General features: G+C 42.5%; 1 protein-coding gene across 2 annotated transcripts in view; it reads left to right on the forward strand.

Moving 5' to 3' along the window:
- Nucleotides 1-16,869, forward strand: part of LOC105281037 (microtubule-associated protein futsch) — a 48,097-nt gene that overhangs the window by 1,521 nt on the left and 29,707 nt on the right. Inside the window, exons 1-2 of one of the 2 annotated variants that reach the window (XM_011341965.3) lie at nt 52-292; nt 1,685-1,951. In XM_011341965.3, coding sequence (XP_011340267.2) covers nt 1,687-1,951 — 265 coding nt within the window. In that variant the 5' untranslated portion in view covers nt 52-292; nt 1,685-1,686. Of the gene's footprint in view, nt 1-51; nt 293-1,684; nt 1,952-16,869 lie in introns of those variants that run through there. The other variant, XM_011341964.3, reaches the window with a different exon arrangement.

Here is a 16,869-nt window from a genome sequence, read left to right on the forward strand (position 1 = left end):
CGACGTGCGTGCGTACGCGGCGACCACGGCGCCGACTCGTCGAGGAACGAGCAATTTCCTCAGGATCGTTCTCTGCGACGGGATCCTCGCTGCAATCCTCGCAGCTGTAGACGACGTGGTCGCGTGAGTACGTGAATTCCGTGCCGGACTCGTCCTCCGCGCGAGCTACTCACGTGCGGCCTCCCCGGGCTCCGTCCCTCCTCGGGAAACCGATTTCCCTTTAATCGGAAGGCTCAGCTTTTCGTAGGGCTTCCACGGGAATTTCATCGACTTTTGGCTTAGCCGCAGGAAGGTTAGCAACGCTATTATTCTCTGACTGCACGAAGCCGTCTGGTGCAATCTCCGCTTGGAGATCCTTGATCTGGCGACCCCTTGATGGCATAGATTTCCGCTCCCCGCATCCCCGTATGTAGAGGTATCCCTCAAAATCCGCAAGACACACTTTTCCATTGGGGATCTTTGTAGATAGAAACAGTTGAATACATTTGCGGGAGAAAGTAAATTCCGAACGGTACGTTTGTCAAAAATTAGTCCAAGAGATTTCTGCGAGCACAGATATCTTAATTTCTCTTCCAGGATTGAACAGCAGAATCGGTATTTCCTCATTTTTTCCTCATTTGAGTGATTCGCGCAGGTCTACATAGAACGGACGGGAATTCTCATTAATAAATTCCCCGTTAATTTCCAGCAATTCCCGCTGGATATGTCGCGAGAGTTTTCAACGCCGGCGCGAACGATTGATCGCTCGTCGTCCCTCACTACATACGGCTGCCGACCATAAAGCGAGCATTAAAGGGTAATATCGTGACCGTGCCATCTTTACGAGGAAGGGATTACGATCGCGAGCGCGTTCGACCTAAGAAGAGGAGCAGCGGAAGGCACAGCAGCACTTTGTAACAGTCCCTCGGCGTTACGTCCTCTTCGACCCTTGCCACTTCTATTTCGGCTCCGAGTCCGTTTCATCTCCTCCCATCTCGTGCACGCAATGTAGATGGAACGTCCGTACGAGCGTCTGCAGTCATTCGACGAATGGAAACGGTAGAATACCGCAATAGGGTCGGCTTAACGAATAATTCGAACGATAGTGGCACGTAAATCACCTCGGCAGACGCTTGTGCTTCTTACTCGAAGGCTCTCGCTAATCGCGCCGCATCCGATGCGTTAATTGCAATTAGCATCATGCGTGCGATGCAGTGTACTAATAGAAAGTAGCACTCGTGATGATATTAGACCTATGTAGGTCTAGCGGTTCGCAAAGTTTTACTTTCATGAAGATTCTAGAGCTTCTCCCTATCTTGTAATTCTTTCTCGCTGGATTCGTTGCAGTAGTAATTCTTCGACAAGCACGGTTCTGCGTGCAATGTGAAGGTGACACGATTCTCAACGATTTCTTCTTTGAGCAGATCTGACTTTTCGACTATCCGAAAGACAAAATTACATGAGATTACTTGGATTTATTTCCACACAGAGAATCGTTCTTTTTGTGATAGTATCACATGATTATCGCATCTTGTACATCTGAAACACACGCACATACTTATTCAAATTGAATTATTATAAGTATAACTAATCGCTGACCATCGTTAACATCCAACAGATTAAATATAATGATTAATAGAAAATTGATACAATAAAATACATTATCTCGGGGAAAAGCCGGTAATACGATCATGTAATGTTGCAGCAATGAGTGCCACGGATCCCACCGGCGAGGGTGGAGGAGGGGGAGGAGGAGGGGAGAGTGCCATGATGACAAATGTCGACCAGAATGCATCCCCGAGCACGCCAATTACCGGCACAGCGGTGCCGATGCAGGCGGCCGTGCAGCAGCAACAGCAGCAGCAGCAGCACCCACCACCGTCGCCCCTTAGTGGCTGTTACTTGCTCGTGGTGCTTCCTGAGCCTCACACCGCACAACACAAGGACCTCATCCTAAATCGCCTTGCAAAGGGTGAGTTACCGTTCTTCTTGCGTATTAAGTCGGTGCACGTGGTGCAAAATCGTCTGCCGATTACAAATCGGCTTCTAACTTCCAAGGAACAGTCTCGCTGTTCTCTTGCTCAGCACTCCGTTGCTTCTGTTAGCGAAGGGCTCGAAGCCACGCGGGGATGTAAGAGAGAAGACCCTTTCGTAGAAGACTCTTTTCTTTTCCTGTGCACGAGAACTGACACGAGCTTTGCGTGTGGGCACGGACATATCATCCTTCGATACGTTATCAGTTGACGGCACGCATTGATCTATGCGTATACGATTACGTCTGATACACGTGATTATCAGCATTTACAGACGAGAATTACACTCGTAATTCGCATAATCAGGGCCAATCGAGTATCGGATACGACAGCCTGTTACCGATATGAGTGGCATGCTGGTCTGACTGAAAGGAAGAAAAAGAGAGAGAGAAGCAGAGAGGAAGCACTTACGACCGCCGCATCGGCTCGCAACCGTAATCCCCTTCCGTTTCGGATGCGTCGCGTTTTGGGATTAAGATTGCGCGTATCCGTCGCGTTGCGTACTTCCCGGACGGCAGTGCCTTGTGTAACGGTGCTTGTCCTCCTCCACATATATTCCTTTGAAGTTATCGGACAGGCTCGAGCCGACAGACAGACAAACGGATGGACGAGCGACGGTCCGTGTTGCTAGGCGGACCATGAAGCGGACTGCTCCTCTCGCGCGAGGAAATCGGTGTCGCGCGCGACTCGTTTATCCACCATTTAAACGTTTGATATCGAGTCGCAACTGACGTTAATTACTCGTGTACGATCATTTATACGTACATTTTCTCGCGGCGCCGATAAAGCGAGCAAAGCGACCGACACACTTTAATCGCGCAAGAAAGCGCTTCTGTGAGCGGCACCATGATATTAATTGGATTTATGGCGAATACTTACGCGGTACACCGAGAACGTTCGCCCCGCGTAACCATATGAGAGACATCATATACACGTCGAACAATCGATTCGCTGGGACTTTCAGTCTTTTTGTGAATTCCGCAAAAAGCCTGAAGCGGTGGATGATGTGTCGGATGTTTTGCATCGATGCGCGGAAGGACTGTAGATTTCCAAAAACTTATGTAATTCAGTAAAAAGTAGGCTTGTCCCAAAAAATCTGACACATTCCTGATTCTCAAATTACATGCACGCTCGTAATTCGCAAGCTGGTAATTTTGTCCGTGCGTCATTCTTTTGAAAATGAAAATGGAACGCCTTGTACCTTGTTAGCGTGTGACGTCTTATCAATATTGTCATTATCGTCACGAAATTGTCGTTATAATCACTATATGCGGATATGTGCTTAGGGTTCCTGATTATAGCTGCTGCAACGCGAACCGCATATTCAATTAGAAGCACAAAAAATCATGGCGATCGAAGAAGGAGGCGCATTCTTACGCTGCGTCTTCGTGATGAGAACGGACGCAAAAAGTGTCTCAGAATTCCAGAATTGAAAGGGAGAAATATCGCTTTCAATGTGACCAAGGAATCCGCCATAACATCAAGTAGAATCAAGGTTTTCAATCCTCCGGAAGACATCCTGTGCATTTCCGCGCGTTCTCAACGCCGGCAGAAGATGTTGTCGCGGTCGGGATAGCGGAATTCTGCGATACGTTGCTTCTTCCCGGTGCGGACATAGTAAAATTAATATACCAACGCAGCGTTTCATAGGGAGAAGGAGAGACAGAGAAGGAGAGAGCAGTCGATGTGCGGCGCCCGTATCGTTCGTGTTTTCCGCATTGCGCCAGCGATGATTTTTAACGGCGACTCGTCGACTTCTCGTTTAGCGTTTATCTGGCGATTTTTTCACGTCGCGCGTGAATTCTATAGGCTACCTCGTCGTGATCATTTGCATTTGCGACGATGATTTTGCGAAATGCTGTCTGATAACGAGGCGCCCGCGCCGCTACGTTCCGTAACTATGGTGTTAATAACGGACTACATCAGGAATTTAACCCACTACGATTGAATATTAATATTACCTACTTTACGATACGTTCCATTCGAAGCGCACTATGTGAAGCATTCATCATTAGTAAATGCAATGAATGTGGCGAATGCACATGTGTCGATGTTGCTTTATTCATGACAGCCTCAATATGCCACTTAGGCTTATCTATTTTACTCTGCTACCATCAAATCACTGTCTTGTTACATATTCGTAGAATTTTTTGATCTCTTCATTCCTTTCCGTTTTTCCTTTTATGAGAAGGAGGAAGGATTTCTTTCTTTTCGCTGCTGATGCAGAGACACGCGGGATCACTCGAGTAGCCGCAAACTGCCATCAGGATTCGTTTTACTTTAGAATCGTACAGGGAAATAGCGACGCAGAAGCATCTTCTGTGCGTTTGCTCTTTTCTTCGCCGGGAAGGAACTCTCTGTCGCTTCTTTTCTTCGCGGACCTCCGTGCGGACCTACTCCCTTCGTTCGTGTAAATTTAGCGGTAGATTTCGGGCCTGCGGGACGTTTGCTGCGCCATTTGTTGCATGTTGCGGGCATTACTGTGCGCGTGGCTTCGCCAGGTCCTTAAATATCCTTTAAAAAAATGCGGCGTACGTGCCTTTACGAATTCCCCAGTTCGAGCTCGTCCGGTCCTTGTCGCGGGTTTATCTCTCACTTACTTTCTCACTATCTTTCTCTGCTTGCTCTCTCATTACGAAGTTTTTTGCTTTTAAGCGAGACTCTAATTGCACGTCTCGAAAGCTTTGCGAGCGCATTTGTGCGTACACGAACTCGCATTTGCGGCATGAATCGCACAAGCAGCAACAACAGCAGTGAGAAAGAGATTCAACTTTAGTCTCCGTTACCTTACGTTACCACTTGCTTAATCGGGACCAAGTATCGTACTGTGAAACAAGGCTTTTACAATAACGCGCAACTGCACATTGCGATCTTCTCCCGCGAGTCGTTCAGTTTCTTCGCAAAGACCGACGGTTCTCTAAGGACCTCCGATTTTTACGAAGAAGAAATTTCGTACGCCCGAGCGAGCCTTTCAAAGGCAAATTGCGGCCGTTTGTGCGCGCTCACAAAGTCCGCAGATTGTGGATATATATCGCGGGGATACGTAGCGTGATGCAATACGGTATTAGATCGTGAGAGAGAAAAGAAAGTGTGGCCTTTTCCAAAGGAATATTTTCTGCCCATTGTCCTCTCTGTGACACGTGTCCCATTTGGTCCTGGTCGCTATTTAGCGCAATGCAACGCACACACCATTTTACCTCTTTCTGTTTCCTGTCTTTTTCTATCCAGTCTTTTTTCACGTTTCGTGCGAGACACTTTGCGTGAATCGCGAAATCCACGAGTCCCGCGTGCATGAGAAAAAATAATAACGATTTATTTTTTGCTCGTCCGGGAATTCAGACGCGTACACAGAAAACGTTCTTGCATAAAAAGTCCGACGTGTGCGTTAAACGTTCTACGTTTTTTTATTGTTCCTCGATTACTCTCGTTAATCGAATGCTATTGAATACTTGTTCGATCGTGATGCACATCGAGGATTAAATATAATTTGTTTACGTCGTGTGTATTTGCTGGCACTTTTGCATGTGCACACGTTTACTCTATTTATAGTTATGGTAAATAACTATGTCTACAGGGTTATTTATTGGAAACGTATTGATGCGTTCTGGCAAGTCTAGCCGCAATGCTCTTATTGTAGCTCGTGATATATCGTCGATATATCACTGTTTGACGTACAGCTAATAATAAATTGTTCAGAACGATGAGTTTCCTTGAAAACGCAAGTACAAAAAAATATACAGGGTGAGGCATCTAAAACAGGCCACCTGAATATCTCGGCTGTTATTGGTAATAGAAAAAAATGTGTCAGACCAAACTTGCATGGTTTCGAGGTACACATAATCTGTTCTAAATAGTTTTTTATTTATTTAGGTGGACGTGTAGAGGTCAACTTCGTTTTTTTAAATGGTATGATATGTTTTTTTATGTACCATCTAGTAGAGTGTTTGAAGATGCGCACATTGATCTACGGGTCAAAATCATTCAAGGTCACTGAAGGCCAACTGCAAGGGAAAATAATTTACTTTACATTGCCTAGAGTTTACAGTATTAAAAATACTGTAAACTCAGAAATGAAAAAATTCTAGCCCTTCGAAATTTTTTCTTTTTCCGCGAAGTTCTGAGTTGTTATAATTATTTTTTATATTGCCTAGAGTTCTCTGCTATTTAAAATACCGTAAATTCAGAAATTAAAAAGTTCTAACCGTTAGAAATTTTTTCTTTTCCGAGAAGTTCTGAATTGATAATATCATTATTTTTTATATTGCCTAGAGTTCTCTGCTATTGAAAATACCGTAAATTCAGAAATGAAAAAGTTCTAGCCCTTAGAAATTTTTTCTTTTTCGAGAAGTTCTGAGTTGTTCATATCATTATTTCTTATATTGCCTAGAGTTCCCTGCTATTGAAAATACCGTAAATTCAGAAATTAAAAAGTTCTAGTACTTAGAAATTTTAGCCTTCAGTGACCTTGAATGTGTACGCGTCCACCTAATAAAAAATTATTTAGAACAAATTATGTGTCCCTCGAAACCATACAAGTTTGGTCTGACACATTTTTTTCTATCACCAATAACAGCCAAGATATTCAGGTGGCCTGTTTTAGGTGCCCTACCCTGTATAATAAAGCAAGAATATACTAATAAAGAAGTATATACTTGAATATAAATACCTTTTATCATTGTATATGTGTATAATAGCACATTTCTTAATTTCATGTTTTTGAGTCAGTAAAATGAAGCATATTATATATATGATTTCCTATTGTGAGAGAGGTTTTTCATTATTATATTATACATATACATTTTTAACTGTTATTATTCTAAAAGACGCAGAATGTTACGTTTTCCGGAAATTTTCTCGGTCGATTCACATCCGTAAAAGGGTACACGTCATCTCGCGTTGCACGTCTATTCTCTGAGCTCGAGCGGGGGTTACAGGCCTTAAATGTCTGTTTGTATTTATAGAGCTCCGACATGCACTTCGAGGAACCTTTCTTTTTGCCGATCCCGACGATGATATATGCTCCTGATGTCGCGTTCCTTCTTAGTCAGCCTTGTCACTCCGCGAAAAGGAATTTGTTCTATGAACAAATCAAAAGCCGGTCAGTCATTCCCTTATATTCTTTCTTATCGCTCGTCAGATCGACATTAATCATGGCAGATAGCAGAAATAAATATTGAACTGTGCTTAAGTAGCAATAAAATGTAGGACTTTTATATGTACAATTTAACATATGGAATTTTATCTTTTCCATAGGTATCTCTAACATATTTACATCTTTCTTTTATATAATTTCTTTATATTCTTCAAAATTATTGTAAAAATGTCTTTTTACTTTTTAACTATTCAAGAAATGTTTCTTATATTTTTCTATGTCAATGGGATCCTTGTTTATGTAAATTTTATTAATTATTTTGATGATATATTTTATGCGTAATGTAATTTTATATGCAATACCATTTAGTGGACACATTGTATATTGTCCGTAATAATCAATCGCGTCCCAAGTATGGATTGCCTTGAATTTGTTGTTACTAAGGCGGGAAAATAGCATAAGAATGTGTACTCGCAGGCATTGACCGTGTCATTATGAAGGCCCGAGACTGCTACGTCCGCTGTTTCCTTTAACAATGACTTTTTCTGACTATTAACATGATCCTATATACAGTGCTGGCAAAAAGTTCCGGAACGGTTAAAAATCTTGGAAAATAATGATTTAGTGGAAAAATGTTTCAAACAAAAAGTATAGGGCTTAAAAAAATCTATTAAATGATAATATATATTTGACCTTGGTATGACCTTGGAAAGCCCGGTCATGGTCAACATAAAAATTTTAAATGGAAACCCCTATTTTTTATTACATATTCTTGTAGCTGAGCTCGAGAGCTTTTCGAAACGCTATAATAAATTGTTTTTCTCTTACGTACTGTTTGACTTATAAGGCTTGAAGTTTACACAGTACCGCCGGCATTAGAATTACCCAAGGTGTACCGCGTGGAGGTTGCACGGTCGGATTTACACCTCTTTTGTGCGTGCGTATGTGTGCGTGTATGAGGTGTGTGTGTGCGCGCGCGTGCGTATGTGTGCGTGTATGAGTGTGTGTGTGCGCGCGCGCGCGTGTGTGTGTTCTTCATAAAACTAACTTCACAAAAATAGTTAATACTCGTATGTACGAACAACGGCATTAATGCCGTCCGAAAATACGTGTGACGCACACTAAGAAAGCGCGTCACTTATAAACTTTCTTGCGTATAGGTGAGGTGTTCCGATAACTATTTTGCTCGCTCGTGTTTACCTCACCTACAACCGGCATTGTGTAAGCGACCCGATCGTTGTGTGCGATCACACGGGTATTCGGACGGCATTAATGCCGTTGTTCGTACATACGAGTATAAACTATTTTTGTGAAGTTAGTTTTATGAAGAACACACACACGTGCGCGTGCGCGCACACACACACCTCATACACGCACACATACGCACGCACGCACGCACACGCACACACACGCGCACACACGCGCACGCGCGCGCACACACACGCGCACACACGCACACACACGCGCACACAAAAGAGGTGTAAATCCGACCGTGCAACCTCCACGCGGTACACCTTGGGTAATTCTAATGCCGGCGGTACTGTGTAACCTTCAAGCCTTATAAGTCAAAAAGTACGTAAGAGAAAAAGAATTTATTGTAGCGTTTCAAAAAGCTCTCGAGCTCAGCTACAAGAATATGTAATAAAAAATAGGGGTTTCCATTTAAGATTTTTATGTTGACCATGATCGGACTTTCCAAGGTCATACCAAGGTCAAATATATATCATCATTTAATAGATTTTTTTAATCCCTATACTTTTTGTTTGAAACATTTTTCCACTAAATCATTATTTTCCAAGATTTTTAACCGTTCCGGAACTTTTTGCCAGCACTGTATAGAAATAATGGAACTGTCGCATTAACCTCGGCACGAATTAATGATAAAAAAATGTCTTTTTTAATAAAAAGACTATAAACATTATCTGGAGTAAGAATAAATAACAAGTTACATTGTTACGTAAGCATATCACGAATCGCTAATTATATGTCGTATGTTACGCTTGTGATTTTTCAGCTCTCGTACATTAAAATATCGCCTTCTGCCGAAAAACAAAAACTGCCGAAAAGTGTACGCTTAATTCGACCATAATTTCGCTAATCAATACCAATTTATTATTTATGACGATTGTTGCGCAGACCGGGAGATCAAAGTATTTCAGACAACTTGGATCGTGCCACGCTAGACTCCGACGTACACGCAATTTATTCCCATGACGTACCATGCGTGATGCACCTTGCTATGATGGTGCATATCTAATCAAGGAATTGTATCTATTATGAATCCCCGGGCGATTGCGGGACAATGATAGCTCGCCAAAAATAATGCGGTCGGTTTCGTCGGGACAAGGGTCGAAACCAATACGTAGTTTCAATGAACCCGGATTTCGGTGGTGGAACATATGGAGCTATGGTGGAATATATGACTTGCACGATCTCCATTCATCAGAGGCAGAGGATCGACATGAGATACGTTCTTCTTTGAAATTCAGCTGAACGAGATCAGCTTCGATCGCTGATACCGATTTGGAGCCGAGGTGAATACACGGCCGGCTCATTGCTTGTGTATCCCATCAATCGATGTGTATTTTCGTCGCAGTCTCTTGGTCGTCGCCTCTAAATATACACGTAATTACTGGTGTATCCGTGTACCAAAAGTTTGCACAAGTATCGCGTGCGTATCACGAGCACATACGCGCGTTGCACATGCGAGCACACCGGTCGGCACGTATGAGACTCTTTGAATGTGCTACATAGTCGACAATGTTCGAATCATCAATTCTCTCAAATATCGATAGATCAAAGCACATCTGTATCATACGTTCTCTACCTCGTTTTCGTTGCCGTGATTCGGTAAATATCACTGAACGAATGTAACTCGCACTGCAAATCTTAATTTGTCACTGCAAACGTTAGTTAAACACGCGTGAAGTTTTAGTAAACATTTACATTCCTGCCAGTTTATCCGGGAATTAAGCGTGCATGTGCTAGAAGCTATCGATCTCTAGAGAAAATCCCGGCGTAAAGATGGAGCATTGTTCAAGTTAATTACAGTTAACTAAACTGAAAACTTGAATAACGGTAATGGTTATTTCGGTAATACGGTATATTATATAAGTAATTTCGGTAATAGCAATAGCATTCTGCACATCTGGCACGTATTACGTAACACTTAAAAGAGTTGCACGTGTTGCCTGTTACGCGAAATTGATCGACTTTCCAACCGTATTCCGTACGGAATACGATGGGAATTTGATGAAACGTTACGTTACCGAAATGGCAATACGAGAATTTAGCTTTCGGGAAATGACGCGGTAATTTTATCATGTGTCATGTGTCATCATTATATACCACGAGCAAAATTCATAACGTGCTCGTGTTTTTATTTCGGAATCGCTACGAGTGCATTTAATTAATTTGGAAAGCATTTCCTTCTCTGTTGCGAAGTACTCTATAATATTGCTGGTGGAGGAATTTTTTAATTTCCGTTTTCCGTGCCTTATAAATATTCTCGTCTGCTGTTGTTACAGAGATACGACTTATTTCCGGCAGTAGCGTACCGTTAGATGAATCGATGCTGCGTGGCTTTCATACGATACATGCACTGAATGATATGTACTAATTAACGTAATCGAACAGAATTTATTCATGCTGCGCTATTATTTCGTAACGATACAACCGAGTTCGCGATATTAAAACGATCTTTAATGGCGAATAGCTACAGCTGCGCGTTTCCCTTCATTATGGAAATTACTTCAGATAATATTGTATATTATTCTCAAGATGAACATAATTATTTTTAACATTAAAGTTAATGTTAAGGAATTGGAGAGGCTCAGTGAAAGAGGGAACAACTTGATTGTTTCCATTAACGACATTTAATAACGAGCGAAATATATTTCAACGTCTAATGATAAGTTAACTCTTCCGAAAGAACGCACTGTCGTTAAGAGGCAGCGCATGCAATTAGCGGATAAAGTGCATGGAACCACGCGCCACGCGATGGTATTTCATTAAGCACACACTTATTTTTGCATTCCCCGCGCCTATCCTGCATAAAGAAAAACCGTGGTTGCACCAGGACGGAATTCATATTTGTCCGTTAATGATACAATCTCGACAAATATTTGTGATATTACATTTCAGTTTTTTATTTGACGAAATATAACGCACTGAAAACTTGTAAAAAAGAGAAAGACCATAAAAAGACGGAATGCACCATTATACGTGAGAAATGGAAGAACGTGATAATGTGAGATTAGAGAAAAAAAAACGGACAATAGACGAGAAGAAAGGACAGCGAGGAAGAAGAAAATATGAGTTTGAGAAAGAGAGACAGACACATGAGTCAATCAATTCTTCTGGAATAAATACGCTAGGACTACTGCAACTACAATGATATCCTTACATGCCGTATACGTAACAAGCTAATAAAAATTTACGAAGAGATAAGATTGGTGACAACGGGGGAAGTTACAAGGGAAGGTAAAATTTTAATAAGAAGAGAAAGAGAGAAAAGGAATGGAGCTGCGGGCAAAAATGAAGAAGAGGGAGGAAGGAAGGATTCTTGTGCGTGAAGGAAAGGGAGAAGCAGGGAATAGCGCAGACAGAGAGACGGAAGGGAGCATGGCGGTCGCAGTGAAGGGTGTGGAATATAGTAATCGCGGCGAAGGGTTACGAAGGGTGGAGGAAGGGGGACACGCGTGAGAGGAGGGCAGAAAAGGAACACGAGACGGTGAAAGGACGAGAGGGTTGTGGGAGGAAGGTTGCAAAAAGGAAAGGGGCGACGACGACGACGACGACGACGATGAGGGTCGGCGAGAGAGGGCGAGAAGGTAGCTGTAGGTTGATGCGGCATGCGCATGTTGGTACCTGCCTACGGCCACATCCCCGCAGTCCCAGAACTTCGATCAATAATCCATCCACTCCGGCTCAGAGTGAAAACTGTCGCTAAGCCAAAATAACGATGTCATTTCATCTTCGTGGCCGGCATGCGATCGAAGTCGTACGAAACGTCAGCGTCGGTAAACAAAAGAAGAGTCAAGAGAGAGATGCACCTTGCAGGTGCATAGAGGAGCTTTAGAAATAAAGTAACGAACGAACGAGGAGGAGGAGGAAGAGAGATAATGATGGATTTGATGAGTTGGCGAAATGAGTCGTCAGCTGTATGAAGTAATAATCTTGATTCTCTAACAAAAATAGAGGAAGAGAAAGAGAAAGAGAGAGAGACAGAAACAAACTATTTTATTACTGCAACTTGTATTTAGCAAGAAACTTATCAATTTTACTTTGTAATGTCTTTGCTGGGTTGTGGATTGTGTCGAAAGATTTGAGATGAGGGATGATTATGCTCCGGCAAGGTATAATTTACTCCGAAAGGGGGGGGGGGGAGCGCGGTGAGACGAGATGAGATAAAAGCATTCAATGAACAGCAACTGCAAGGTCGTTGTTCACGGGTCGAAGGATAATTGGAGTGAGGGGTGTGTATCCAGTCTCGAGTTCCTAATGAGGATTAAAAGTTTTAATTCTACGTCCTGCGGAGGCGAATGCGTTCCAACCATCTACACTGAACAAACTACGAAGTCGTCTTCCGCGAAAAACGACGCGGAAGATGTTTAATCCTTTTAGCGTCAATTTAATAACGTTCATCAAATTGTTCTTGGCGGAGACTCTCTTTGCCGCTTTCGAAGTTATCCTCGCGGAAAATTTGTAGGATTACAACAAAAACGGGGGCGGATTACAAATAAATCTTTGCGAGGGAGGACACACAGCATCCGGCCGAATATGGCCGACAAGGTTGTCTTTCATAGACCATTCGGCGATTATCTTACTGACCTAAATTCCGCGCCCGGTACAATTCGTCGAAATGTTAATAGAATCATCGTCGCGCGCAGAATCGGCACTGTCGGCTGTCAGATGCAGTAACTCTTCTTTAACGAGCTTCTTACCCAGGGGATGAATCCGTCTCGCCGAAGTATATAGGATGCCTCGACGAAAATTCTACTTGAACAACATTTATTTTTAAAGAGCTCATTTTTCAATTCTGGCCCTTTCGATGGTTAAATTTTAACTGAGAAACATGAGAAGATTGAACTTCTTCTTTGAATTGAGATGAAGTTATACGTTATTCAAGAACACTCTGTATTATGTTGTTATGTACGAGATATATTTTTAGACTACATCGACAAGGCTAATGTTATGGAAAACATTCTCATTGCTGTCTTATGTACTATGTTATATACTATCATCTAATATTATTCAATACTGTATATAATAATCCAGTTTATCTCTTCATTTTTCCATGCTACGTGATATTATCTAACAGTATATAACATCTCTGCATCTCATATACACTGTATTATATCACATCAGTGCATGTGATACGATTGGTTCACATACGATCCGGTTTCGAAAAATAAAAAAATAATCCCGCGCAAACCTTTATGTATTCATTCAATCGAATACGTCACACACGGATGCATTCGCGGATCGTGGATGATTTTCATGACTTGGCAAGCATCAACGTGCGAATATGCGAAAAAATCAATTTCCTATTTCGATTCGTGCTTGCCGTCATGGAATGTTGAAATAAACATTACCGATATAAACGAATTTATTCACCCACTTGTACACGTCAAAGTTGGTTCCCATGGAGAACCCAGAGCGAAGAGGGATCATTCTCTCCAAAATATCTTTTTCCGTATCTATTGATCTCTTGCGATATCGGGTGACATAGTGACACTGGAGGTATCGATATCTTTCCCAATATCGTTTGCGAAGGATCATGATGGAAAAACCTCAGAAATTTTCTGCGCAGTCGAACATTCGTGCAAGGCTGAGACATTGAGATGTATATTTCCGCCACGCCAATAAAACCGGCTATACCGCAGCGAAGAACGAGTTTCACCTTCAAAAGATAATTCGTTGTGCAATTACGAACTTAGAGAATTATTTAAATATGATTCTCATCTGATTATTATCTTTCTTCGTTTTCTTTTTAGCAGTCAACGGATGGTCTCGTTTATTTACACGCGTAATTTAATAAGACAATCTTGAGGTAGAATCATCGTTAGCGTTACTACCAAGATTCTATCATAATTGCTTCTCACTTTGTTCACACTTTACGACACGCAACCCGTGTGCACTGCCATTTTCTCACCCTTCTCCTCGACGTGCTACGCTCGAGATTTTATCTCGAGGTGAATATCGCACACACATCACAGAAGAGCGAATCAACAATGGCAATGCAATACTCGGTGATCGCGTTTCGTTGTTAGCGCGGATACGTTTTGCACGAGTGCTTTGGCGATGCAGGTCATTCGGGCAATCACTAATTTTGCAGGAGGCTGTTCAAGTTAGTCATTTTGCGGAAGACGAATAGATCTACTTAATATCGCAAGGGAGTCAATTGTACTGTATAAAACAATAATTTACATCTGGCTCGTACGTATTTCTAAATCCTATTGCGGCGTGGATTTAATCAACGTGCCGGGCACTGCGCAAAATTTCCCTCGTGGTCGGACGGCACGATAAAGTAACAACTGTCTGCAATTCGATTTCGGATACGTGGGTGCGGGCTTAACGACCGATGGTCGTCCACGTGCGGGATCCGCAGCAAAGTTTCCGCGTGTGCGTCGGTCACGCTTCCCCACGTTTGCTCGTTCGTTTGCTCGTTCATTCGTTCGTTCGTTCGTTCGTATGCGTGTGCAAGGCTCTTGCTATGCTATGGGCACAATGCAAACGTGCTGGGCGACCCCGCCGACAAGTTCCGTCTGACTCATGGGGCACCTACATCGGGCAAGGCTTGGTCAAGCGGAAAGAAGGCGAGACGCGAATTCATTCATGCGTTTATTTCGAGCTCGACGGTTCACTTTTGCATCATCACCATCAGGGAGGGATGCCTTTCTGTTTTTTCCTCTCTGCGAAGTCTTGCGAAGACTCATTCGTAGGTAAGCAGCGAAACTGCCAGGAATCGGCCGGGCACACCCGTTTCCACTTCGCTTCGCGAAAGTAAAACCACTCGTGTTGGTGTAGGGTGTTTTACCTCTCTGAAATTGCAAGTTCTTACTTCTCCATAGCTCTGTGGATTTGCAGAATGATTGCCGCAATCTGCTTATTTTTTGCAAGAATATAATTAGGTGTATGCAAAAGTTTTAGTCTCTTCTTTCTGATATTGTTGTTTAAATTTCAAATAGATGATCGCTTTCTTATATTTTTGAAGAATTGGCATTGAAGTTTGTGGAACATCATATGTCATGATTTAACGATAAACATAACTTCGAGAAGCAATAGTAAACGCGATAAACAATGAAAAGCTATGTATGCTTTTCGTATTCAGCAAACCATTTTGGATTTGGACTGGAAAGTTTTTCTGCACCTGACGAATTCACTCAACTTAGTTGAGAGTAGCCTTCGGACCACTTATTCCAATCGATGCAGTACTTTTTAACTAGATAGTGCTTTCGAGATGTGGCTGAGATACGAAAAAACATTTTTCGCAGAGGAATTCAAAATTTACTCGACAGAAAATCGTAAAAACGAGGACAAATATCTTGATAACTGAATCATATCGCATATATTTTGCATCTAAAGTGAAAACATGTGAGGATTAAACTTTTGCATACACTTAATATGCTATTAGCGAGAAATGCGTCTACCGAGCTTTTTTATAGGTCATTAAAGTGACGAAAATTAATGTTGCTGCGTGTTGGTGGCTGCGAAAATTAGCATAAAATACCCGCACGTTGCAAACGTGGGGAACCTTGATCGACAGTATCTCTCTCGATTTTAGCTGGTTGAACACACACGCTTGACACAACGAAAGAGTTAACGCGTGTTTTACGCGTTACACATCTCATCGATTATGAGCTGATGATAGTGTTACGCGCATGATGAGTGACACAATATTCGCGCGAGTAGACTGGGGCTTCCTCATGAGCATGAGCCGGATCATTTCCCCTCGCTCGAGGCTGAAAGCGAATGGCACGAAATATCGGAAGGCCCGAATCAATATCGCGCACTTTGCCTCGTCGCAAAATACATTTTACATTTTTATTAAACGCGGCGGGGAAGAAATATGCGAGCGGTGAGATGGATGGGTGCTCGTGAGCGCCTGTGTGCATAAGTATGCACGTATAAGAGTTTGAATATGCATGTGAATGCACGTACACACATACATACACGCTCGTATGAAGCCTTACACAGCCACACGCGGACCATAGGATCGGCGTATTAACGTTTTATGGCCCGACCCGGTAATACATGTATAGATAAACGTATTCATGCGTGTGCACGTATTATATACATATAGGGCAAGGTAGGAAGGCGTAGTTGTCGACATGAATCATGATTGAGGACGTGGGGAGCATCAGAGAAAGTTGGAGTTACACGATGCCGGTGTTATCCAGATTGGCGGATTGGCACTAGGGATTTGTCAAATTAGATTCTCCCGGATCCTCCTGGTGCTCATCTCGGCTCTCATCTCGCCACCGGATATGTTCACCGTCGAATGGAAACTTCGTGAATTACGTACATTTAACGGTTTTCCGAGAGCGTCGGTGGTTGATGATTAAAAATGATCTGTGAAAGTGATTTATGTACTGCGGAAATATAGACGAATTAGAGTCGAATTAGAGAGAAGTCGTTTCTCCGTGAAATTGAATTTTTGTCTGATTTTCAGCGACGTTCCCAGTTACATCGATTAAATTTGTCAAAATTATACCGCGCTGTTGCGAAATGAGTTAAGGGTAGGAAAGGGATCACTAGTAT

The sequence above is a fragment of the Ooceraea biroi genome, chromosome 5 (assembly GCF_003672135.1).
Source record: "Ooceraea biroi isolate clonal line C1 chromosome 5, Obir_v5.4, whole genome shotgun sequence".
Lineage (NCBI taxonomy): Eukaryota > Metazoa > Arthropoda > Insecta > Hymenoptera > Formicidae > Ooceraea > Ooceraea biroi.